This window comes from Motacilla alba, chromosome Z, assembly GCF_015832195.1.
Source record: "Motacilla alba alba isolate MOTALB_02 chromosome Z, Motacilla_alba_V1.0_pri, whole genome shotgun sequence".
NCBI lineage: Eukaryota > Metazoa > Chordata > Aves > Passeriformes > Motacillidae > Motacilla > Motacilla alba.
Genome location: NC_052046.1, coordinates 6,622,735 through 6,650,100, shown reverse-complemented (window position 1 = coordinate 6,650,100; position 27,366 = coordinate 6,622,735). Strand labels below are relative to the sequence as shown.

At 42.6% G+C, this 27,366-nt stretch overlaps 1 protein-coding gene across 19 annotated transcripts in view; it reads right to left on the bottom strand.

Annotated features, from left to right (window-relative positions):
• Positions 1-26,815, bottom strand: part of CELF4 (CUGBP Elav-like family member 4) — a 710,045-nt gene extending 683,230 nt beyond the window's left edge. For 10 of the 19 annotated variants that reach the window (XR_005255538.1, XR_005255539.1, XM_038125912.1 and 7 more), the window contains exon 1: positions 26,185-26,814. Coding sequence is in view for 17 of the 19 variants with exons in the window: in XM_038125912.1 (XP_037981840.1) it covers positions 26,185-26,464 (280 nt within the window). In the remaining 2 variants the exon portion in view is untranslated. Of the gene's footprint in view, positions 1-26,184 lie in introns of all 19 variants that reach the window. The other 9 variants (XM_038125924.1, XM_038125922.1, XM_038125923.1 and 6 more) reach the window with 3 other exon arrangements.
• Between the last annotated feature and the right edge of the window lie 551 nt (positions 26,816-27,366).

Genomic DNA, 27,366 nt, shown 5'->3' with positions numbered 1-27,366 from the left:
ACTCCGAAAGATTCAATCCCTGCGCAGTCACTGCATGCAAATTTTCCTCAGTGCCTTTACATCCTCTCATTAACAGCATCCACTGGGTTAAAATAAGGCTGGCACTCACACCGAATGCTGTCACTGAGCATGGCAGGTCCTTTTCAACCTCACTGCAGCCTGATCCTGCAGTTGGGATCAGGTTATGGACAGTTTTACTTCCCGCAATCTGCAGCTGCTCCTGACGCGCTTTCCCCGCCACTGCCCCGCAGTGCTGTTCTCACCCGGCAGCAGTGAGGGCATCTTCTGGGTTGCCGCGGCTTCCACAGGCTTGGTGGGCAAAAGATGTCACACTGGCGCCTAGATGTCCCTTCTGCTACCCTCACAAGTCTCACCCTCACCAGTGGGTGACAAATCAAGAGATTGACCCTCGCAGCTGCCGAGGGATTGGTCATCTCAAAGGAAAGGAATGGAAGGGAACACTTTCTCCAGCCGTACTTGCAGCCTTTCTCACACACTGCCAGCTCCCCCATTTTCCCTGTCCACATCTGGAACTCCTGATTCCTTAAAGGCAGGGGTGAAGGGCTGCAGAGGTGTCCACTCTGTGAAGATACATCAGCAAAGCAGACCCTTTCAGGCCAGGAATCAGCCCAGTACTGTGTTCAGAGCAAACAAGACCTAAACACATGCCTCCTGGCATTTCTCAAGCTGGGGTAAAGAAGAGATGGAAGGGCATGAGGGGACATGGTGGGAGACAACCCCGCATGGCTGTCACATTTGCTGGGTTTATAAGCCAAGATCAAAACCCCCTCACCTGCTGCCAAGCCCCTTCCCACCCCTGGGTCTTGCCTGGGAACCCAAAGTGGCTGGGTAGATGAGATGGCTTTCACATTGCTGAAAATCATCTCAGCACCAACTCACACGTGCCCTGTCCACCAGTATCCATCTGTTGTCTCCTGTCTGCTGCCTGGCATCCCAGCACCTTGAAGCTGGAGGTTCTGTTTGCCCCCCATCTCTGCAGCACTTAGCAGTGGGGCACTCAGCCCCAGCAGAGGTGACAAACTCTTGCCCAGAGTCAAGCCAACCCCAAGGTGCAACCATGCCCTCTGCCGCAGGAGGGTGCATTTAGTCCAGAGAGGAGTCCGAACTGCCCTGCATCTCTTTCCTGTCTACAGACCATCATGTGGATTTTATTACACCCTCAGAGGACACCCAGACCCATCCCATGTGCCCCCCAAAAGCCGCCTCACCACACCCTCTAAGAAAAAAACACCCACACAGGAGTGAAGACAGCTCGGCCAGCAGTGGTGTTTTTAGGCTTGGTCTGCAGTCAGATTTGAAAGATGGGAATTAATATGCGTTAATCCTGCAGCCTTGTTGATGCAATGTCTAAATAGCTTATACGAATTAAACACTCACAGCCCCGGCTGCCCGAGCCTATTACTGCCTTTCAGCTAATGCCTCTAGAGAAGGTCCTAACCAGACACCAAGACAGAACACTAAATAAAACTTCAGACAGCCTGATCTTAAGCAAGGGTTTTTGGAGAGGGAGAATGAGGGACACAGATTGCATCTCAAGTGACCCTGATGCTCTTTTAACTGGCAGGTTTCCTGTCGTCCTGGCAGGTAAATGCACAGAAAAGCATAGCCACAGTGTAGTGACTCATGGCCCTCTAGAAAACTCTCTCTGTGTGCTCCAAATCCTCTCTTCAACTCTGCAGTATCAGAGCCAGCAGGCTTGTAGGAGATGAACTTAAATCAACGCCTTCAGCATAATTTTTTGGGTAGGCTTTAAACCTGTTCCGCGAATCAAAGGAGCTGTATCGGCATAAGGGCTCCCCCACCCCATTCCCCTATATAATTGCATCCAAACTAGCAGTCCATTAGGGGTGGGATCTTTTTGGAGAGTGTAACACATACATTCAGCTTGTGGAACGTCTTCTGGTCCCAGTGACTTTGCAGTGGCTTTTGGAAGGTTTGGTCCTGGCCCCTCCTGTTGTTCTGTAGCTGCCTCTCCAATTATGTGAATTTTAGTGTCTGGGGAAGGGAGATGAAAATGGTCCCCATCTGTCCTGGTTCTGAGAAACTCAAGCCTGATCTTCTCTGAGTAACACTGCCCTGTCAGGCCATCCCAGGCAATAGGGAATTATTTGTGGGGAGTAAAGGTGGAAGAGGAGAATGTCAGACAGCCCCTCCTGGAAAGATTTATAAATGCATCATAACCGACTTCACAGGCTTAGTGCCTTGGAGAGTAATTGAAAGAGATGTTCCATATTGATCTTTTCAGAAAGTTCAGTTTGTCTAATCCATCCCCTCCCTAGAGCCAAGTGAAAAAATGCTTGAACTTGTAGTGCTGGGGTTGGATTCTGCTCTCTGTCACCGGGGTGTAAACCTAGGGAGGAAACTCTGAAGACCATAGGAGCTTCTATGGTGTAAAGAAGAGCAGAAGCCAACCTCAAGCACAGAAGAAATGTACTGGTGTGTGTCTGTAGCTGGGTTTGTTTTGAAGAAAACAATTTTTGTCACTGCAGGTTTCCAGTATTTGATGGGGTGGACGTTGTGTATCCATGTTGTGATGTGAATGCTGGGGATTTATTGCACAAAATATGGAGAGGAAAGATGATTTTGTGATTAAGAAATCAGACTGTAACTTGTATAATCTGTGTTTAATTCCGAACCCAGCTGTAGTTTGCTGCTCTGCCCTTGGATAAGTTATTTATGCTTGGATCCATAAAGCTATTTAGGTATCTAACACCCATTGATTTCAATGGGAGTTGGGCTCTAAGTGCCTTTAAGGATCTGAGTCTTAATCTCAGTGCAGCTCTGGGTTAGGAACCCAACATGTTTGATCACAATCTGGTACTTCTTTTCTCCTGCAGGATGTGTGCTTGTTTGTGTCCATTTGGAATATGGTGGCTCTGTAAGTGCCTGTACAACATCTAGCACAGTGCATTCTTGATCTCAGCTGTTTCTGAAAAAATATGATGCTAATATGATCACAACTGCCAAAAAAAACCCAACCCAAATGCCCAACACATACTGAGGAATAAACAGAAAGAAAAAAAAAGCTAAGGACCTTACTATTATAGTCTATTTGTTAATGTTCTCTTGTGCTTTAAAAATTATCAGCAAAACCCATGTATTTTGCTGTGCATTGATCTCCTGTGGCCTTTTCAATTATTCAGTTCTTCTAGTGACCCTTCCTCAAAACATCTCAGTTATTTTACAAGTGTGAACTAGGCTTTGCATCCTGCCTTCCCAGACGTGGGATTGTTACCTTGCTTACTTTGCAGTCCAGGAAACTGAGTCACAGAACTTTGCCCCAGACAAAGGATAGATAAATAAGCACTTAGGTCTTGAAACAGAAAAATGTCCCCATAAATGCTGCCCTGGAACAGACACACAGTCCCCTTCTTTTGGTCAGATTCATAAGTATCCTAATTTTAAACATGTCTCCTGGGATGAGAGTCACAGTTCCACTCCTCTGGCTACTAAACTACTCCTTTATGACACCTCTGTCGGCACTTCACCAGGTTTGTTTTTTCCCTAATAACAGCACCCAGCACCCTAAAGCTGTCCCTCTCCCTCAGTAAGAGCAGGCAGTGCATGGTCCTTCATGCCAATAGAAACACAGAATGAAACAACCACAGAGAACACTGCTTTCTGGGTTTGTAGAGTGTGCAAATAAGAAACTGTTTAAATCTTGTGGCAGATACACGATGGAGCATGTGGCAGTGTTTGCACAGCACTAGGGCAGCAGGTGTATCCTTTGATGGTAGCCACCAGGGACAGATGGGGCAGGATAGTTTATTCTCACTCCCTTGGGCTGCTCCACCCTGTGCAGGACATGTGGGGGAATTCCCAGCCTGCAGGTGAAGGTTGGGGTTTGCTGGGACTCTCACAGCTGTTTCTTACTGCACTTGAACATGTTTCCCAGAAGTGTAAGATGGATGAGCACTGGAATCTTCCTGTCTGGGGCACATCTTCCTCAGAAATAGAGACTATCCTTGATATACCTCCACTTTTTTGAAGTGCAAATTCCTAAATTGTGGCAGTTCCCTCCTGCTCTTTGGATTTCAATATCTCCAAGGGGCAGATCCTCTCTGAGCAGGCAAACCATGCTGTCTGGGGAACACTGAGGGTGAGCAGGGAGCCAGTGCTTCCTGGCTATAATGTTCATATCCTCATAAAAGAGTAAGAGGTATTTGAAGGAACCACTATGGCCTTATTTTGAGACAACCTTTCGGTACAAAGGGATGGATTCATTTAAATTAAAAGGAGCCTTGGAATGCCTAGTGGTGTTGCAATACAGCTAAGGCTTGCTTAACCAGGATGATGTGGGGAGAATCTCGCCAGGAAGAAGCCATTATCCTTATGATATCCAGGAAAATGGGAGCAGTTCCACCTGGCGTTTCATTCATGTGAGTGTTGCTGGTGGGTTTAAAGCTCTTTTGGTTTTCTCATGTGTCTAGGGAAAAAGCAACAACCAATGTCTGAGATCTCCAAATAAATTAAAGGACTTTTTTTCCTCTGCTTAGTTACCCTCCCTGTCACATCCTTTTGCTCTCACTCTTTCCTTTCTTCTCTATAAAAAATAATCAGTGCAAAACAAATGAGTGAAAAGCCAGCATCTTACCAAATCATCTTTGTGCAAAGGCTTAATTTCCTGTCCTGCTGTGTTTTTGTGTGTATGTGTTTTTCTTTTCCTCAAAGGAAGGAAGGAAATAAGAAAAAAAACAATGGTAGAAAAAAAAATAAAGAGGATCAAGAACCTGACAGACAATAAAGAGAAAAGATGGTATGGAAAAGAGTGGCCCGAGTACATTTTTCTTGCACCAAAATCATCAGCCACCTCAATAAAGATCTGGAGAGGAGGGTGAAAACAGGTGGTGTCTATCTGAGAATTGAAGTTTGGCATCCCTATGCCATCCCTTCCAACTCAGAGGGTCTTAGTTGGAAGCCTTAAGTACCGCACGAGACAAGCCACGAGACAAGCTATGGGAGTACAGAAGGGGTTTGCAATAGATGACCACTAGCAGAGGGGTTTTTTTTTGTCTCAGCCTTTTGTGGAGGCAGGTAGAACTGGATGGCACCCCCAACCAGGCGGTGTGAGAGTTGGAGTGTCACTAGTCCTCCCTGGAGAGAAAGCTGGGATGCTCTCTGGCAGGATGAGAGCACTGTGTGAGTGTGTGCAGCAGAACAGAGAGGAAGGAACCACAAAGTGGCAGCATTGTATCTGGCGTGTGGAAGACACAGCCAGAGTCAAGCGAGCCTGACCTTGGTCCTGCCTGTATCAAATTCGACCTGACTTATTAGGAGAGGGTCAGTGCTGAAGGCAACATATGAGGAGTAAACTTTGTTCTCAGGTACTGGTGCCTCAGAACTGCCCCTCTCTGGAGAAGAGGGGAAAAAAACAGAAAAAAAACCAACCCAACAAAAAAAAAAGTAATTGGGGTGGCTTGGTTATTTATGCACCAAAACAAGCTGTATTCCCTTAAGCAAGAATCTGGCAAAGTATTCCTGTTAGGATATATCTGTTTATGCAGTATGTGCAAACCCAACAAGGTCTGATCCCTGGTACTTCAAGTGACTGTCAATTGCTAACCTTTTGGAATATCTCAAAGTTCTTTACAGGGAAAATTTCTTTATCCAGTTTTGTAAAGCAAGAATCAGAAATGCAATGCCAATAAGTTAAGTATCTCAATTTTTTTAAATCAATCTCGAATTTAGTGTCCATCTTGAAACACCAGTTGTGCTAGGGTCCCCCCTTTCCCCAAAGCATGTACACAGCAAGCACACGGAACAAGTCGGCACTAAAACCAGTGACAGACAGTTTTAATTTTTCACTAGAAATTACTTGCTCAGCGTCTACAGAGTAAACCAACAGCTGAGCTAGGAAAAAAAGAACAAAACAACTATGTCTCCTAACACCCAACACTCAACTACACTGTTTGTTAATAGTCTAGAAAGGGCTATGAAACACAGGTTGTGCCTTTGGAAGGAGCTGAGTGAGGTGGGTGGCTTTTCTGGGTACACTGCAGCAGCTCACCTGGATCAGAGGGGGAATGAGCCACCAAAACAGCCAGCTTACTCATGAGGTTCATTTAGTCTGCAGCTCCTCAGAAGGACTCCTGTGCCTCTCTTTCTCCACCCCTTAGAGAGAGAATGTGTCCCATCGGGGCGGAGGGCGGGGGGGGAAGGAAAATGCTTTTGGGTTGTATAATTTGAGCACGAAGCTGACATAAAAATAAGGGCTTCATCATTTGGGCTTGGCGAGGGAGGGGAAGAGGGAAGATTTGGAGGAGGGGTAAGGAAATAACAATTTGCTGTCTCCTGAAGTATTGTTTAATGCGTTACTTAAAAACGCTGACAGCTTCTGCACAGCTGTATCCATGATAGAAGCAGCTTGCTGGCACATTGATAAAGTATTAAGACGAGCAGAGATCTGGGCACGATACAAAGATGAGAGCTCCTCGCAGCTGAATTAAGGCGACGTGCACAAAGTAACCGTTACCTGGCAAAGGATTGTTTTGATGCCGGTGTCTTTTGTTTTGATTCCAGATCAAAGGGAGGAGGATAGGTGGTTTAGGGCTGGCACTCCGAGCTGCACGGCTAACTTATCTGTGCCATTGAAGCAGGCATCACATTGCCTGCTTGTAAGCAGAGAAAGATCTGAAACACATGAGGGAGGGATGGGAGACGAGGGGGAAAAGCTACACCAATGCCGTACTGGGAAGACATGCTGTCTGGAGTCCTGTAGAAGAGTGTTTAAATACCTATCTATCTTTTTTAAAGAACCCTGGGTGCAAAGTCCTCCTGTTGTTCTCAGTCTGGATAGTCTCACTCCAAATCCAGATCTAAGGTTGTCTCTGTTCTAAAGGAGCCCTGGTTCCTGTGTCGGGACACCCTCTGGATCTGCAGAGCCAGTGTAACAACAGCTGGTCACAGAAAATATTATCCCAGTAGAATGGCCATGTTCAGATTGGTTTAAAAATGCCTAATGTCAGCTTTCTTTTACTTTCCTTTCACATTTCTATATTTGTGTGTATGTCTGTATACTTATATGGGAGTGTGACCATCTCTATATAGGTACTACAACATCTCTAACACAGAAGTTTTGCCATCCTGATCATGCTGCAGTTAAAACAGTTTAGTTTTCTCCTTCCACAGACCCACAATCCTGTAAGATGGCCAGACCTGTCAGTTCCTGCTGGCTTTGAGGGAACCTCAAAGCTTCTGTTCTGAGGGTCTCAGCAATTCTCTCTGCACCCCAAAGGAGAACTGGGCCCCAGGTTAATAAAAAGTAGGGCAGCCTTATCCTATCAGCTTCCTGGGAAGGTGCCTGGTATTTTGAGGATGAGCGACAGAGAAAATTCAAATTGCCAAGGCAATGGGAAACCTCAACATAGTGAAGACAGATGTAAAAAATACGTGCTGGATCCACACAGCTGCTCTGAGACAAACTCACTGCATGCCCTGCCTCAGTTTCCCATAGGAAAAAGCTTCCTTTAAACCCAGTCTCTCTTAAGTGTGAGTGGATATCTGGTTTGTGTTGCATCGAAGTCAAATAGATTGGCTTTTCTGCTGCCTCTGGTGGAGATTCTGTGGAAATGAGTTGTACAGTGTGAGATCCCAGCCCAGCCCATGCACGCTTGGAAGGGAGAAAGAGAACTCGGACTCTTTCCCTTCTTTATTTCTCCCAGAAGACTGGGCCAAATCTCGGTCTCATGTATATCACAGTAATCCGGGAAGAAATTCACAAGAGTCAGTTCCTTTAGATTTACACGGATATAACCAAAAGGAGAATTCATCACCATGTCTTCATCGATGGTTCATAAGCAAGGAAAATACTAAGGCCTCCTTTATCTTGACAGCACAAGATGGCTCAATAAATGTAAAGCACGTGTTACATAACAGTAGAATAATCTATGGTATTGAGGGCTCACAGATTCTGAAAGTCTTTTCCATTTGCAGTGGAGGGGGGGCAGGAATTAAATAGGGAGAAAAATATATATTGAATAAAGTGCTTGTTGCAGAATATTTTTTTTAAATACAGAACTGTGAAACCTAAAGTAGGGCAATACCCTCCCTTTCAACAATACTTTGACTTCCTACAGTCAGCAGATGCAATATGCATAGGATTCAGAAAGATCCCATTAAAATTCATTAAACCGTGTTTCCAGCTATTTAGTAAATTTTGAAGAAAAGAAACCTATTGCCTCTTCTGCTCCATACGATGGCCTCTTTGAATGCAATTAACCCTTCATTCATGGGTCCTTCTATCCAACTAATCTCCCACGCCGTGCCTTCCGATGCATTTTTAATACTGCTGCTAATACTGCCACCTAAAATCCTCCAGCAGACACCATGCAATAGAGCTCTTTGCGCAGGCAAGGAACTGTAAATCTCCATAAACAGTGCTTGAATGAACAGCAAATTCAGATAAGTGATGTGTTCTTTTTCATGGCTTCCAGTTCTAAATGGAGGAATGCTCTTCATCCTTCAAGGTAGACTTTTATCCAGCAATTATCGTGGTTTCATACCTGCCCAAGGGATTTAGCCACTGGGTTTGGGAAGCTGGGCAAGAAAGGGTGTAAAGACATGCAAGGGAGCATAAATAAATAGTGAAACAATAAAGAAATACCTAGTAGTACACATGCAAATAAACATTAAAAATTTTAAAAAAAGAAAAAAAAAGAAAAAAAAAAAAAAGAATAAAGGATAAAGATCCAGAAAAATCAGAAGGCGTTATATGAAGTGTCAGATCTATCTGTCTGAAGTGTAAAACTCTGTTTTCTTTATTAGATGGCTGATAGAGACTCAGGACCCAATCTGGTCTCACCCTGAGTTCGATAAACTGTGACCAGTTTCAGATTGAAACTCCTATTTACGGAGGTGCTAAGTGGAGAGGGGGATTATATCATGCAAAACAGAAGCAACCAAAAATATTCCTATTCCCCCCATCCTCTTTTCCCATCTGATAAATGAGCTGGTTTGTCAAAACAGGGAGTGGAACTGGAGGGGCCAGGGAAAAGGATTTGCTATAAAAAAGAAAACAGAAGATGAGGACTGAAAATATGCTGTGTTTCTGTTTGCTTGAAGCAAATCCCATTCCCAAGCCAAATCAAATCAGAATCTGTCCATGAAGAAAGAATTCAGAAAGGAAAGATTTTGAAATATAGAGGTGGTCTCAGCCTGATCCACCCTGCAAGGAGTTCAAGATACACAGTGCTTCTTTCATTATTTCACTGTTCTGTCACAGCTATGAAGGAGTGTTATTTCTGAGTCACAGAATTATGCTTTTCACTTGGCTTCTGTAACACCCCTACGCTTAATTATTTCATCTGAACTACAGATTTCCACAGATCCAGCAAAGCATTTAAGCACCTGCTCAACTTTAAGAACCTATTGCGTTCTGGGAGGCTTTCCACAATGTGAATTAAGCGCACACTTTGCTGGATGGACAGCTCTATACCATAACTACATTACATCTGGAAGAGAGCCATACTCTTTCCCAAAAGGTTCGTTGCTCTCCTCTAGATCAGACTAAAATTTTTCCATAAGTGTATGTGCCTTCTTTGATTGAAGGTTTTCTCATATCTAATTGAACCCTTGCACGGTGTTTGTGAGGAGTCTTGGACAACTTGGAAAGGATTGATCCTGGCACTTCAGAATGGGACAGAAGCGTTACAGTTTGTGTATTGGATGTGAGTATCACCCTAAGCCACTGGGAAGCCAATCTGAAATCTGCCTGCTTAACAGAGAGGCACTGCTACTGCTTTGCTCTGCCAAATCAGGGTATTTAAAGAGATAGCAGAGTGATTCTGTTTAAAATTCGCAATGCATCTATACAGAGGATGAGAATTTCAAAGTACGGCGCAAGTCTTACTTTATTGGGAGGTATTATTCTCATTGTTCTTCCAGAGCTGGAAAGAAGGAGAAAAAAACCATAAAGGAGCTCTGCAAAATCTGTGGACCTGAGTGGCAGGCTAAGAGCTACACAGCAAGCTGTGGAAAAATATCAGCAATCAAAAGCCAAAAATCTGGTCTCCGAGCTTCCTGTTCAAAGACATGCAACGTACTATCCTCCTACCCAAGAAAGAGTGGCAAGTGTTCACTAAAAGTTTAGAGGTTAAATGTCTATATAGGGGGATGTACTGGCTACCTCACATTCCACTGGGACTGGGCATGTTGCCTGTAATGCCATGGAAATGTTTGTACAATTAACAGCAAAGTTCAGTTGCTGCAAGAAGATGTGTATGGATTCATCCACTTTATTTTTTTCCATGATTTAAGCATTAGGCGCCAGGAAATTAATCTGGGCAATAGTCAAGACAATCTGCAGAGAGCTGGGTCCAGTGTTGCTAAAACAAGCTGGCTGAAATGAAAAAGTGCAGCTGTGACTCTCTTGCTGATACCAACACACAAACACACGCACACAGACAAAAACCGGCCCTTATTCTTATTATTTATGGACACACATGAAAAGCCAAAGGGGGGCAAGGTAATGCACACAGATGCTGATTAGCTGGAGATTATATTGATGATGTAATAAAAATTCACTTTGTCTCTTAAGCTGCACCAGGACAATCAAAGAGAGATTAGATAAAAATCAGAGAGAATGAATAATAGAAGGGAGAGGTAACATTGTAAACCATAACTCCCTGCAAAATGTTCTACCTTTGACTGTCCTCAATCAGAATAAATAAGAGCTGGAGGGTGTAAATACAGCCCAAATGCACAGAAGAAGGAGGCAGATGTGGCTTTGTAAGTGTATTATTTATCAATAAGCAGCCAGATACGCACATTTACCTGAACGAGTTTGCAAATACACACATACACATATCTACAAGCACACACCTTTCTAACCCTGTTGAAGAGATTATGAGAGGGAGTGCAGGCTAGAAAACATGTTTAGAGAGGGACAGATGGACAGAGAAATGGACAGGGCAAACAGTCAACAGCATATAGAAAATTATCTGAACGAGAAAGATAGGAACTTGTTGGGAAAAATCAACTTTGTCTCTACTTGGCAGGGTAAGGGAGACACATTTGGAGACCCACATGCTCACCTATTTATCCAGACATACACCCATGTGGATCCCTGTCTGAAAAAAGAATCCCTCCAGACGCAAAAGGTTTCCATCAGAGAAAGACAAGAGAAAACTTTCCTCTCTTAGAGCGCTTGCTTGAAAAGGAACAGAACTCCTGCATGTCTAACGTTGGTTTAAGTTTACTGACCATGTTTAATATTTGATTAAACCTTTGGCATAGCTGACTATCTTGATCTGAATAGATGATCTGACGCTCTCCCTGATAGTAAAGCCAAGCATAATTAATAGCTGTCCTCTGACTACTGCTGCCTTATGTGTACAACTCAGATTTTGCTGTGTCTGAAAACCTGCTATCTGCTTCTGGATTCTTTTCTGCTGCTCAGTATTTTCAGCAACACTTTATGAAATCAAACAAACAAACAGAAAAAAACCCTACCAAGATACTTCTCCCAGCCATGGAGAGGCTGCAATTTATTCACAGCTGCAGAAAAAAATACCTTCCTTCCAAAGTCTTACCTGGCTTAATCATTTTACCTGTTGTCCTTGTTGTACTTTTTGCCTGTGGTTTGCATTATTACTTGCTAAATACATTAGAAAATTCTCATCAGCTTGCTCGGCAGCTTGGGGATGTTTGTGTGGTTGCCCACACACATACGCACACACACATACACGCAGCAATTTTTTAAATAAATCACAGTCACAAGGGTGAGGAGAGGGCATGTGGTGCTTTGGAAGAGAGGAGGACAGCAAAAAAGGAAGGACATCTCCAGGATCAGAAAACAGGTGCTGTCAGAGTTTCTCTGCCCCTCTCAATGCCTGTGAGATGGCCGCTGCTGCTGATCACAGAAAGTGAGAGACAGGGACACCAACCCGGAGAGCTTTTTGCCTTGTCCACCTAGGTGAGGAAAATCTAATCCCTCAAGATAGATGAAAAACAGGGCTAAATTACCAGCCTACATGCTTTACACCTCAAATGAGACAAGCCTTGCTGGGAGAGGTAATATCTTTTATTAGACTGAGTGATACAATTGGAAAAAAATAGACAAGCTTTCAAGCACACAAGGAAGTATTTTTTTTTTCCCAGCTATATCAGTTGGACTAATAAAATATATTACCTCTCCTTACAAATTTGGTCTCATTTATAACCTTAGACCATCACCGCTAAAGCTACAGCATGACTTCTGACTTAAATATACACAAAGCTCTTTGCAAAGCTGGATATAATAAATTCCTCTTTACACATAGCAAACTAAGGAAGAACAAGGTCTAGGAATGGGATCAGGTAAGATACGGAAGGTTAGTAAGAAGACTGGGCTAGAAATAGGCTCCTAATCCCTTCCTATCTACCTCTGAATGAAGAAGACTCTGATGCAACACCACATCAAATGCTTATTTTGCCTTCTCACATTAATTTTGGATTGCTAGAGAGAGATTCTGGAAGTGAAGTTCTGGTAGTTATGTTTCAAAACAGCAAGAAAAAACTATTTATTTGCAAGATAAAGTGTAGTCCCAGAATGGACTGCTAGGGATCATTAAGAACAATTTTTAGAATTCAAAGGAAAACATATGCAGGATCTTTGTTCAGGTGTGAGAAGCCAGCTGCTTATTTAATGAAACAAGCAAAGTTAAAAAATAAAAAGGTGCAATTTTCTTGATGAAATTAAATGCTTACTGCACTATTTTTTTTTTAATCTTTAGAAGAGGACATTGAGCTTTGAACCCCAAAATGGGGGAAAAAAATGTTTTTCTGTCTACTCTCTTAGTAGTTTATTTGCAGAAATGTGTCTGTTTGTGTATCTGTGTTTCTGCATATTTCATGAGTGCAGATCTTTTGGCTACTACCCACGGCTATTTTGCTTTCTGAAAATATGGACAGTATGGCTTCCATTTCCCAAAACCTGCTGGGGAAGGAGATAAGAAAAGAGAGGAGAGATAGGTAGTGTGGCCAGAGAGAACCCAGGTGGTGACTCGCGACATGAACCGGTGAAGTGTTTTCTGCAAGGGACGATGAGAGTGCAGAACATCGGTGCAGAGCTGAACCAAGGGAAGAGGAGTGTGAACAGCGATGGTGAAAGCTGGGGGAAATTGTCTGTAGCTTGGCTATGGAAAACAAACTACTCATGAGCACGGTAAGCTGACAAGTGGGAATGGGCAGCAAGCCTGGAGCGGCACCTGGGGAAGGGACATGATTTTGGAGGGGATCTAAGCCTGTGGTCCACACACCCACACCTGTACTTGCAACAAGGCAAGGAAGGCTGGGAAGCCAGGAGGAAGAGTCTTGGATGCAAGCCCAGTGAGTGAAAGCCTGGGTGCTGCACTTGAACAGCAAAGGCAGGGGCCGAGGATAGAGGCCCGAGCCAGGGGAGTGAGCTGCTTGCCCGGCAGTCAGACCTGTATCTTTTGTCACAGTAGGGTCATCTGGTTTGCTGGTGGCTCAGCTATATCTTTTTGAATTAAGAAGCTGCTGCCAGAAGTCCTGTCCCTGGATCAGTGCAGAGGAAAAGACAGGGGAATGACACACCTATTGTGCAACTCCTTTTATGAATAAACTCGTGAAATCTAATTCTACCAGCACCTCTCTGGCCTTTTTCAATGAGCCGGTCAGTAACAAATGACCATTTAACAGCACAAAGCAGCTGTTATAAGAGAGAACAGATTGAGGCTAATACAATACACATTCCCCTCCAAACAAGAACCCAACATTCCTTCTTTTTTTTTTTTTTCTTTTTTTCCCCCATCTGCAAACACTGTCAGTAAAGCTGAGTAAATATATAAATAATTAAACAAACAAATACTTTCTCTGCTGCCCCCAGGCCTTTGAAACTGAGACTTAGTTGGATTTCAGGCAATCAAACAGCATCGTGCTCACACACTCACACTGCACGCAGGCTTCCTCTCCACCTTTGACAGAATATCATTGACTTGAGTGCACTGTGATGATTTCAAATAGACTAGGGGTTAGATAATCGACTCTACACACACACATAACTGCATGCACACTCCAGCTCTTTCATTTATTTAATAAAACACATGAGCACAGATGGGATGCCAACACCAAAAAAGACCCCAAACAAACAAAGAATCCTACGTACATAGCTACTGCTGAATGAACTGAAACTACAACTGAAATAATTAAAAAAAGAAATACAAGGAGTCTGATTCATTTGTGTGTCAGATCTTTGCTGTAGGCAATCACCTGAAACCCTCCTCTTTGATGAAACTATTACTAAATTAAGTTTTTTTTTTTTTGTGGACAAGGACACTGTGGACATCCCACTTGTCCATACCTTAGGACACTGGGATGTTGTTTATTCCTCACAGCCTACACCTTGGGTAGCAGCAGTGAAAACTCCCTTCTGGACTACCTTGCTCTGCCAAAGTCAGGGATATTCACATCCCTGCTTAAGGATTCACACAGTGTCTGTCTGTTGTTTGTGAGGCTGGGTCAGAGTCTAACTATTGACTTCAGAGAGTGTTGGGTCGGTGCTCGGCAAATGGGCGACGACTGCCAATTCCATCTGCCTGTACTGAGGGCAGGAGTACACTTGTCTAGAGGGAACTTGCTCTTTTTACTGACCCAGTGAAGGCAGATACCTTCAGCTTGATCCAAACTGTGTTGCAAACAATAGGTTTGGATCAGGCCCTCAAAGAAGAAAGGTGGGATGCAGCCCTTCGTCAAATCCTTGCTTTGCAGCTCCCTCAGTTGCCATAACAATGAAGAGTATGTATGTGATTCACTAAAAGAAGGGGAAAAAAAAGTATAAATCAAGATCCTGAATCAGTGAATGATGACATTCCTGTAGACAGAGAAATTACAAAGGCTGAATCCTACTCACACAAGAAAACTGGCAAAATTGTCGTTGACCCTTTCTTGGCAGAGTGGGGACAAATATGCATTTACAAGTGAAATGAGCAAAGCTAATTTTCCATGCCCCCACTGAGGGTTTTTTGCAAGCATGTTTTCCGGATCTACGCTGAAAAGGGCTCTGATGTAATACATTTACCATCAGAGACACACTGAAACCTTTACACAGAAAAATGTCAAATTTGTGCCATTACGTTCTCCCTCATAAAAAAAAAAAAAAAAAAAAAAAAAAAAAAAAAAAAAAAAAAAAAAAAAAAAAAAAGAATTAAAAAAAAATCCTGCTGGCCTAATATTGCAGTTGGGGGAAATGAAAGATCAATAGCTCAGTAGAGCCAATGGGAATCTTTCCATTGATTCAACAGGTTTCAGTTCAGGCCTGAAGGCACTGAGCTTAAGTGACTCCATCAGAGAGTGTTGGTGAGTAATTATCCACGCTGTGATTAGAACCTAGGCGTCCTCACTGCCTGCCCTCACCCACCAGATAATGCCCTTCCTTTGAATGAAGCTGCAGGCACAGGCAGCAATTTAAACGGAGCAGCTCTGAGGTGTATTAGCCATTACAAATATTCAGAAGGAATGGCAATGCTTGTGTTCCTTGGTTTTTTATTTGTTTGTTTAATTCCCTGTTAACTTTTCCAAATCCCTAGCAGAACGTAGAAACTAGCACCACTCTGGCACTCTTGTCTCCTGAAAGATCTTTAGGTGCCTTTTTTGCCAGTATTCTTATGGGTTGACTCACTTCTTTTTTTCCCCTTCTCTGTAAGTTACTAAACTAGGAGTTAAAACAATTTCTAAGATACTCTTTTTTTGGTATCAAAATTGGCTGTATCCCTTCTTGTAAATAAACATGAGGCAATGGTATGCTTTTAAAGAGTTTGCCAAAGGATTTTTGTTCGTTGTCTTGCCCATTCCTCATTTTCACTCCTACTTTTCTCATTTATTGCCAGTATCTTGAATGAGATTTCTTTTTCTAAAAAGAAAAAAATCCATATAAATAATAATAAAGAGAAGATAGGAAGAAGGAAAACGAAGTAAAAAAGTTACCAAGCTCCCTCTGAATGCACAAAACAGAACAAATACCACAGAATAGCATAATTGAATAACAATATATCTTTATAAAAGAGGGTGAAAAATTGCATCCTCATCCATGTATTATTGAAGATGGAATACGACCAAATAAATCGCGTTTAAAAGCAATTAAATGCTCACAAAAGAAAAACACTTGCCCCATAAACTGAAAGAAAAAAAAAAAGGTGTAATGAAATGCAAACCTTCTTGAAAGTACCATATGGACACTGGAGGGAGAAGGGTCGAAGCTGAATGGTAGAGCAGAAGCAGTGAACTAGCTTACCTAGATAAGGCAGCCTATTGTTGCAGAGGGAGTAGTTAGGAAATTCGGATGTAGCCAGGTCTGTGTGTTTGGGCTTAGGCGAGTAATAACCTTAAGTCAGTCACATCGCTGTGATCGGCTGCTCCTGCTTCAACCAGCGGCATCTTGCAGAGCTGCCCGTAACTTCGGGCCCAGTCCAAGCACTGCTGCAGGCAAGGTAGATCTTTTCCTGGGCTTCAGCAGGCTTTGGGGCAGGTGTGTGGATGCTCTGCAAAGTCCTTTCTTATCTATTATAGATTTTACACAGTGTTGAACGTACGTTATTTCCGCCATGTTTTTTCCCCCCATCCCTTAAATGCTGATAAAGGTGTGGGGGAAAAAAAATGAAACACTTTCATTGCAATTCTGTGTTGAAAAAGAACTCTCTAAGATTAATCCTATTTTGACGAGGGCTGAAGTTGCTGACCAAAATGCTCCTTGCTGTGACAAGTTTCTCAGGTCCCTGGGTTTTGTGCACCTGTCGGGCCAAGACCCGATCCTAGTGAAGGAAAGCAAATCTGGTTTCTGTCTGTGTTTAGTGAAATAATGAACAGGAAACAGAGCCCAGGTGAGAAAACTGAATTTTCTCTAGATTAACTTCCAGAGAAGTACAAACCAATTCAATCTGTTCGGCAAAGGTATCTCACTCTCCCCCTGCTTCCTCCATGCACCATTTCAAAGAAGTGCATCTTTACCTTATTATATTATTAGAATCAATCAATATTATTAATATTACATGTGGGAAATTCTGTAAATTCTTCATAGTTCTCCTCCCCGCCTGTTAACAGCAGGTACATTATACAGTCTCTGGTTAGATTGGTCAACTAAGCTATCGATAGTCTTAATAAGCAATACCTATATTGTGACCTTTGCTCACAGAACTGAATCTCTCATATAGGGCTGTCAGATGCCTTAAAGAAGTATTGATAAGTTCATTACTGTATTGCTACATATAATTTTAGGTGTGATTTTCACTCACCCTGAAGCATCTAGTAACCTAATACTTTTTTTTTTCCTCCTAAAGCATTGGCCCTTTTACGATTGATCAAATAGTGAATTAGAGCATTATAGAGAGGAAACATAATCAGGGGATTTCTACAAGCGCACTGTGATATATCTTTTGATCTTCTGACAACCTTCATCCCCCTCGATCCTAGGAAGGAAGCGCTGTTTTATAGGGATATTATTAGGCTGATGCTGCTTTATACATCTACCTGCAAGAAGCTACCGAGTCCGACAAAGATATTTGTGTGCGTTTGCAGTGAGTGATGCATATTATGTGATGCGAATCTATCCTTAGGGACTGGGAAGGAGAGGAACTATGTGCAAATGTAAGTCTGCCCTTTCAATACATGCATGCATACACAGTCCCTGTGTAGTATATACACAGGCATTTGAATTAGAAACAGGCCAAATATGCAGTCAGATCTCATCAGACCAACTCTGTCTGCAAAGCTCCGTTTTTATTCTGTTTGAAGAAGCTTCATGTCCAGAGTTATCTGCCCTGGTGCACTGGGAAGGCAGCCTGGTAGCCTTTAAAATATTTTGGAGGCTCAGACACAATGTACAAATAAAGCAGAGATGAATTAATTAAGTGTGACTGTATCATTAAAATAGTAAAATGAGTAAATGGTTACATATCATATTAAACTCTGCATATAATTCCAGGAATACCATCTTAAGTCACTTTCACGTAAGAGTATGTTCTCTGTACTATCTTTCAGAAAGGAATTGCTTAGAAACCTGTATTATCCTGTCTGTACTGAATACATGTTTTCATTAACATGCACCTAAAATAAATAGTTGCATTTGTGGGATGTACAAACATCAGGCACACTTCTATCTCACTGCATACGCAGTTTTCCTATAAAAGTTCATTTTCACCTACACTTTTTGTGTATGGGGTTTTTTTTAGGGTTTTATATGTTTTAATGTTTTCTGGGTTTAAATAAGGAAATTAAACACCTTAGCGACATAAAGGGGTAAGAATAGTCTGCACTGCAAGCTGCGTCTGCACTACACCTTGGTCTACCAAACCATAAACAACTTTCCGTTTGCAAAATACTTTGAGAGACTTACAGTGAAGGTCCCCATCGCCACAACCATATATCCCTGGAGGCATTAAAATTGCCAGCAAAGTCATCTATTAAATAGTTAATGTTAAACAATGACTTTACATGTTCAACAAAGGAGGAAGAAATAAACAGATAAGGGTGAGGTAGATCGAAATCTGCATGCCTCATTGGCTGAACTGTCGGATATTTCTAATGCATCTGAAGGGTTTGTTACTAAGAACCTGTTAAGTATCTTTAAACCTTTGATCTGTAGCCAGTCTTAACAAAGGTGACAATTAATTACAGGAGAGTGCATTGCAATAAAGTTACATCGTGGTCAGTTTATATATGCTGTCCAAAGCTGGTTCACAGAAGTCACTGTCAATTAAAGTCTTCTTGGAGTCCAGTTCATTATCAATTTTTCCCCCTTGCCTTGATCAATATTTTTGGCTGCTTCTGCTTGACAAACTTAACACAATGTCTATATCTATATGTCTTGCCATTCATTTACATGGAATAGATGGCCGTATATGATTTATTTTTAGCTACTACGTATGGTCAGGCACTTTATTTGAGAGGTTTAGAGCTCTCATCCATCTTTATTTTAAGGAGCGACAATAATAAGCCCGCTCTTCCTTCAAGGGGATGTCAGTTGGATATAATGAATGCACATTAAAAGCTGCATTCACCTGTATGTGCATTCAGGCTGTGGCTCACAGTGACAAAAGCAAACAAATGCAATCTCTGTGGTGACACCCTGACTCCAGACCACATCAAGAGATGCAGTGCAGATAAAGTGACTCAGTAGATCCTGAGATCCCCAAAATGCGATGATGGCTCCCTGGGAAGTAAAGGGAAAGAGAGACCCTTGTAATATATACCCCAGCTCAGTAAGTGGAGCAGTGGTGGAAGAAAACCATAACTTTTACTCACCGTGGTTAATATTTTTCCCTTTTTCTGCATCAGATTTTAATGCATAAGGGTCAGTCCACCACGACAAACCCCGGCAACAGTCATACAAGTGTCGGTGGAGCATTTAAGTGAGTGAGAGATGTGGCAGAGATCAGGGTTTTGTCAGTTCCTTGGCTTTGTTTTAGTTTTAGTTTCACTTATAGAAGTAAAGCTAAGTTAAGGGACAAGCCAGCAAGCACAGAAATTAATAACATTAGCTGCAAGTATTGAGGTTTGCTATGTAAACCCAAAATCCCAAATTTTAAATGGAATGTGGAACACTGAATAAGTGCAAACCTGCAGCAGGATTTCCAAATATGAAGCCACTAAGTGATGGCAGAAATCTCACTGCGCTCTGTTCAGCAAGCAGGTAAAGGCCTTTGCTCCCGAAGTAAAGGTGACGCAGGGATTTATGAAGCACCAGCTATTTGTTAAAGTCAGGATTCAACTTAGCTTCCTTAGAACCTCACTTGCTTAGTGCAAACTCTTATGGGGCAGAAACCACACAGTGCTTGATGGACAGGTCATGTTGAGTTCTGCAGACCCCTGTTTTTTCTGGAATATTACTTTGTGGCTAGAGCCAACACCTGCATTGGTCTTTGGGCATCTGATGCTTTCTCTCTATTTTAAATGCAGGTAAGCGGTCCAACAGCCTAGATCATCTCTCCCACTTTTTCTCCCTTGGAACCATTACTGCATGTCACATACAACCACCTCAGTTCACACTTGATTGACGGGAGGGACAGTAACAGCTCCTTTAGTGTCGTTATGGTCTGTCGGGTCAGTGCGTCTGGCTGGTATGCATGCACACAGGGTATGCATGATAAAAAACACCCTGATGTCTTGCTGAAAAATGTGGCTGGATACTTCCATCTCTTAAGGCTGGAGGAGACCCTCCTTGATCACCCTTCTGTCCCTTGTTCTTGACCACCATGGACAGACAGTTCTCTGCCTGCCCTCCTGACAGGTACAAACCGCTTTTCGGTTGAGCACAAGACACTTTCCGCAATCTCGCTCACTCTTTACCCAGACAAAATTTCCAGGTGCTTTCTGACAATCTCCTTCAAAGGACTATTCCATCAGCTGCCTGGCTTTTATTATGCTATGCAATTTGAATTCTCTGCTGAAGAAAGCCCTGCCGGTGGCACTGGCCACTAGCAGATGCGGGATTCAGGACCAGATGAACCACGCTTCTCATGCAAGGTGACAAGGATCCTCAATTTTTCCCCTCTACTTCAGTGCTGAAATTTCCCATTTTTTTCTGGCTCAATACGGGAAAAAAAAAGACATAAAATTAACCAAACTGCCCCCCATTCCTATTGTTTCTTGCAGAAATTAGTAAGCTTCTAATTCACCCCTTAATTAAAACCTTGGTAGGATGAAAAATACTATGAAATTTGATTGTTCCTAATTTTCTTTTTTTTTTTTTTTTTAAGGACAAAAAGTACTTTTTTTTATTCCATAAAATGCCCAAAGACACCAGTATATGTAGATATTGAGGGACAGAAGCTTTTGTAATCTGTAAAAGTGTAAGAAATATAAGTCTAAACTGGAGAAATGTAGGAGAAGAAACAAAAGCTGTGGAAACACAAACTTTAATTTCTTTCTTTTTTCTTTCGCAATAATGTAACTTTTAAACAAATCCATCTTGTAAGGATGATTAGTTCATATGGTAGTGGGACTAGCTGAGGAACAGCTTTCAGTGCAAAACTTGACAGGCAAGCAAGAGATCCCAGAAAATTAGAGTTTGTATTGGAAATGCTGACACAACCGTAACAACAACATCATAACTGGCTGCAGCTGCTTTTAGAAACCAGAATCCATGTCCAGACCCCTGAAAAAAAAAGAGTTAACATGTACCCTTCTAATTTATAGAGCAATCTGGACTATCTGTTTGACATAATCAAAACTCATAAATGCTCATACATACAGGAGATTTTAATGAACAGGGGGTTGCTTTTTTCCTCACTTCCATCAAACTATCAAATTGCATTGCGATTGTTTTAAGCGGTTGTTCTTTAGACCTAAGGCTTAAAGTCTCCTCTATTTTATTCCAGTTTATTTGTGCTTTACCTCCCTAAAACTTGTTTGGTTTACTACCATACTAAATGCTGTATGTGTTGCTTTCAGACAGGCAAGTCTTATGTTTCAATTATGGAGGAGTTTATTCAGCACCTGTATTGCGTTGTGCTTCTTTTCAACTAAATTTCCATTTCCCAAAGGCTGTACACATGAATGTGTACACATCTCTTTTTCTGTATGTACACACACACAAGTCTATACATTTCTGGATATAAACATACACATCATCTTGACTGAATGCTCATTTTCATTGCGCGTTTGAATTTCTGGGATATCCAAAACCTTCATAAACATCCTTAAACTTAACAAGATTTTAATTTTTCTATCATCTATCTTTGTAACCAAACAGAACAGAATATAATGAATGGAAGCCTTGTTTTCCTACACAAGAGGTGTCTTAAATTTCAAAATTACTTATACTTTTAAGAAGGTAAAGCTTTAAAAGAACTAAACTATTCTCTTCATACTGCATTTTTCTATCTGCATTGAATGCTTACAGCGTGAGGTTCGGGTCAGGTAGGAAAAAACACCCCAACCACAGGACTGCAGCAGAGGATTTCAAGAAGGTTTTGGGGGGTTTGTCCTTTTCCCACTCCTGAAAAAGGGTTGAAAGAGTGCTCTTGGTCTCAAGTCTATGCAAGACTCCTGCTTTCCCAGTGCACACTATCTCCGCACTTAAAGTGCATTCACCCACATGTGTTTCAGTAAATCTCAGTTAAGTGTGGAATGCTGGTTTCTTACGACTTCCTAAATAGAATATTATGGAGACCTGTGTGTTTTAAATTAAAACATTTCCCAGGCCTTGGGTACAAGCAAGCTTCAGTAGAAAAGACTGTTTAAACCTATGGGGACAGTCCTATATTTAGATAACATTAATTCATAAATATTATACTAAATACCACTTAAATTGGCCTTAAATGACTTCAAAGATAATGCATTATAATATGGCTGTCCTGAGAGCACTAACCTTTATATCTCCCAGTAACTCAGCCTTTAAGCATACTACACAGCTAGATAAGATGGGGGGAAGTTATGAATGAATGTCTTGCTAAATTGTTAAAGTGTGATTAGTTAACTCAGTGCATGTGTGTGAGTGTATGTGTGAGCGTGTGGGTGGGTCAGCTCAGCCCCGGTAGATTTCTACCCGTGGATCTCAGCACACAGCCTCTTCCCAGCCCTTCAGCAAAGTACCAGAGCAGGAGCCTGTTCCTGCCCCGTGTGGAGAGAAGCAAGGATGGGGGAAATATGCAGCAGCTATGCTCGTGCCATTAAAGCTTATTTTCTCGGGGATCTGGCAAGCCTTTCCAGCCTTCCCCCACATGCTGCCTCCCCCGTACCCTTTCTCTCTTTGTGTATCTGCAAGAGAATCATAGTCTTTCCTGGTGTCTGTACTGGGATCAGCCAGAGCTGCTGGTGAGAGAACCTGGGACTTCATTCTCCTTTTGTGATAGTTTTTCTTGGAGGAGGGCATAGTAATGTACTTTAAGTTCTTAATTTTCAATTTCCTCCTGCTATACAGGGGCACCACAATAGGATATCTTAACAATATTTTCAAGAATACACATCCTTTGATCTTGTTTCAATGGATTTACACCTGAAATTACTCCGGTTGCTGTTTTTTTACTTTAAGCTAATTCCTCTCTCTTCCTTCCTCCCAGAACAGTCCCACCTTCTCCCCCTCTACACCCAAGGTTTGCTCTCCGTACACTTAAATAAACTACAGCCTACTATTAACCCTTCAGGGTGTACCACTGCCACAGCCTCATCCCCTGAATCAGGAATGAAATCAACTGAGAGTGATGGATCAATTAATGTATAAGCATTATGCATCTCTTATGGAAAGCATCTTGGGGTTTTGTATTGCCAACCTACCCCTGTGAGCCAAGTTGGACTATCTTTATGCAATTCTTCACCTACGCCTGCAAAGCAAAGCCAAAATAAGGACATCTGAGTGAATACAATGCTTCACATGACTGCATTTAGGGAAGGGAAGAGAGAAAAAATAGATTAGAAATGAAATAAAATGAATAAAATAATAATAAAAAAAGCCAAACACAACCCTCATCCTTCAAAGCCCCATCACGCTTTTTGACTTAATAGTAATTAATCACTACTGGCAAGAAAGTAATTTTTTTCCAGGTAGCCAGAGGCACATTTTTATCAGGATTAGCTAATAAATCAGCGGCATCGCTAGAAAGGAGTTCAAACTCTTCTCGGATGTACTAAATAAAACCGATCTCTGAAATGCTGGCAACTCGGTGTCTATTGAAGCTTCGCTCAAACCTTAGCCCGCAAAATAACAATCATCATAAATTTTCTTTCCAAAGTCCAAAACTTATAGCATGTTAAAAATGACTGTTTGTTTTGAGATGAACTCATGCAATTTGGTTTGATGAGGTGACAAGATTCCCCACCTGGCTTTTTTCCTAGGTTGCAGCTTTACAACAGAAATGAAATGAAGGGAAATGAAGTTAGTATCTTACTTAATTCAGGGATATGTGTTAAACACATCCAAGCAAGATAAATGATCCCTCTCTCTCTCCTTTCTCTCTCTCTCTCTCTCTCTCTCTCTCCCCTCCTCTCTCTCTCTCTCTCTCCCCCTTCCTGAGTTTGTCTCTGTGAATACAGGCATACAGTAAAAGCAAAACTGAACTGAAAGAGGGAGAACTCAAATCTATGAAATAGAAATTGAAGTTAATGCACAGAATGATTAATTTCAGGTTTAAGATAAAACATAGCAAAAGAATAAAATCTCAACGAATCACAGTAACCTCCCATGACCAAAAAAAATACTTTATCAAAGTGCTAGCTCAAAGATTTCCTCTACAGTATGTTGAATGACTCTCTTCATGTAGCTTTTACTGCTGTTATTTTTATTTTACAGAAACCTTAGATAATTTTTTGCAAACACATGCACACACACACACACACACAAGCTCAGTGTCTACTCTCACTGTTAGACGAAATCTCTCAGGACCTTTCCTTCCCTGCACTTCTTACTATTATTTTTATTGTTTTTATTAATAATTATTGTAGTATGGGTATCATGTTTAAATAATGCCAATCAGACCCTGATGGGGCTTCTAGGAAGACAGTCTGAAAAGAAAGCAAGGTTCGAAAGAGCTACACTGATCATTTTAAAAATGAGAAGGGTGTTTGAAGCGACCGGCAAGTAAGGATGGGAGAAATATCCTATAACTTAGACTGAGTCCCTAGTCCCCGAGCCCTGGACATTTTCTCTAGCCTGTGTAAAGCTGGTACTTTGCACTGTCAGGGTATATTTCCATTCGCATTTCCTGAGAGTGGAAGCAAGGAAGGGAGTGAGTGGGAAGGGGGAAGAGATGCCTGCTGAACATGCCGTTAAGTTCAAGATTTACAACTCGCCAAGGCATCTGGAAAGATGGGAAGCCAGTAATGCCATTACTGGTGACTGTCACTGCCAGGAGTCTACCAAGCTGGACTAGACACTGGTACTGAAGCTGTCCTGCAAAAGATACAACTTCCACTTTCCCCGTGGCCCCGTGCAAAACGCTTTCTCCTCCTGCACTAAATCTGGAGTCACACCCCAATCACTTCTGACCAGTCTTTTTCTTTTCCCTTTTCTTTTTAAAAAATAAATATGAGCACACATACACACACACACACACACACACACGTATACAGAATCTGAGTTAATAAGGTGGCTTATATCACTTCTGGTTTTCTTCTGTTTCTAAGAGAGGCTATCATGCAAATTACCTTCAACTTCCTCCCTGCGAGTCCTACTTTCCTACCCGAGGATCTGAGCATCTCTCCCCCACTACACACACCCTCCCCCACCACCAAAACGGAGCACCATCTCATCTGATAGGCACCTCCGGAGAGCCTAAGCTGAGCAGGGAAATGAGCGGGCAGAGATGGAGCAAGTGAGGCATCGTGTGAGGAGTACATCTCCACTACCTTTAGAGAAAACCTAAAAAGTTCCCGGCATGGACTTCGGGCACATTAAAGTAGTGCTTGGAATATGCCTGGTCAGAGACTTCTTCCCTCTGAAACTAAGCTGCCACCTGTCCATTCTGCCTTGCCTTCTCCCATACAAGCACACATACTGTGATTTTGTGCACACACCCCTGCCCCGCTTGAGATGGGCTTCTTTATTGTTGTTTATATCCCTGTTCCCGTGTTGAATAGAACCAAAATGAAACAGTCCCCCCGGAGCAACTCACTCTCCTCCACTTCTTGCTTTGTAGAGGACTACAAATAATAAATGTGACAGCAGTAAAAATAAAAATACTACCAAAAATTAAGGGGAAAAAAGGGGGAAAAAAAAGAAAAAAAAAAGAAAAAAGAAAAGAAAAAGCCGCCGGTGCCAGATGCAGAACACTTGTAAAATCAGGGGTTGCCAGCAAACCCAGGGACAGACAGACGGACACGCACACCCCCGGGCTGACGAAGAGCGGCTCCCGAAGGTAAATACAGAGCACCCGCTCCGGCTTCAGCACCGCGGACAGCTGCCGCCGGCCCCGCGCCCGCGCCGCCGCTCGCCCGGCGCTCCCCGGGAGCTGCCTCTCACCCCCCAAAAAAGCGGGGAAAGAAATAAAAATACTAATAAATAAGCCAAACGGAACTGACTCCCTGCCCTGACTCTCGCTCTTCTCTTCCCAGGATGGGTCTATTATTTCTTTCCCTGCCCCCCCAGCCTGCCGCCTCCGCCCCCGGGCCAACCAAAAATGAAATAAAATGAAATGAAATCGAAAGGAAAGAGAGAGAGAGAAAGAGAGAGCCAGGGAGAGAGAGGGAGCCTGCCTTTCTCTCCCGATCTCTCCCGGGAAAGTTCAGGAGGTAACTCACCTTTGTGCATGCCAGTGAACCTGTCCTTCAGCACCGTCAGTTCATAGATCTTCCCGAACTCCTCGAAGAGCGGTTTGAGGTCTTTCTCGTCCAGGTTACGGGGGATCTGCCCAATAAAGAGCTTAATGGCATCGTGGTCCTTCATTGGGATGGTGGATGGGTTTCCGGGACTATGGTTTAATCCGTTCATATGCCCGTTGGTGCTGGGGTTGCTGTGATTGCTACTCAGGCTGGTATTGTCTGGTTGTCCGTTTGCTAACGTGGCCATCTTTATATACATAGAGAAAATCTTCTTTCCTTTTTTTCCCCCTCTTCTTTTCTCTCTCCCTCCCTCTCTCTCCCTCTCTCTCTCCCTCTCTCTCGCTCTCTCGCTCCCTCTCCCTCTTTCACACACACACACACACACTCACACACACACACACTCCTCCCTCTCTGTCTCTCTCTCTCTCTCTCTCTCTCTCTCTCTCTCTCTCTCTCTCTGGGTCTGATCTGATTTTTTTTTTACATTGAGGATCTGTGTCCTTTCCGTTTAAACAGGCTGGATCGGTTCAAATTCCCAGCCAGACTAGGGGGTGGGGTGTGAGTGTGTGGATGTGTGTGTGTACGGGGAACGGAGGCTAGGGGTGGGGGATTGCTTTTGCCTCTACTCTGGCTAAACCCCCTCCTCCCATCCAACCACCCCCCTGTCTGTCTGCCCGGCAGAGGCTTAATGGTATCTTCCAACACAGCCCCTGGCTATAAATAGCACTAGGCGCATGGCTCTTTGAGAGACAGTCAATTTCTATTGTGCCAAGTGAGCAAAGGGGAACGCTTGCGTTTTTAGGACCAATGATGATGATTTTTTTTTTCCTTTTCCTTTGCAAGCCCTCCGATCAATCGCTGTCGTTATAATTTCAGTGATCATCGGGAAATCTGCCTATTTATTTGAGAGGGGAAAAAAACCCAAACCCAAGGTGTTCTGACTTCTTTCTGTTATGATGATGCCTCTTACTTATTATTTACTCTTATTCTAATTTCGCAAATGATAATAAAAAGCAGTTCAGATACGGATGAACCCCCCGGCTCAGAGGTTGCTTTTGCTGTTGTTGTTGTGATTGTGATGTTACAAGCTCTCTTTACTATATCTGTTCATGTTGCATCTAAAAAAATGCATGCTCTTTAAGCTTTCCTTTTTTTTTTAAT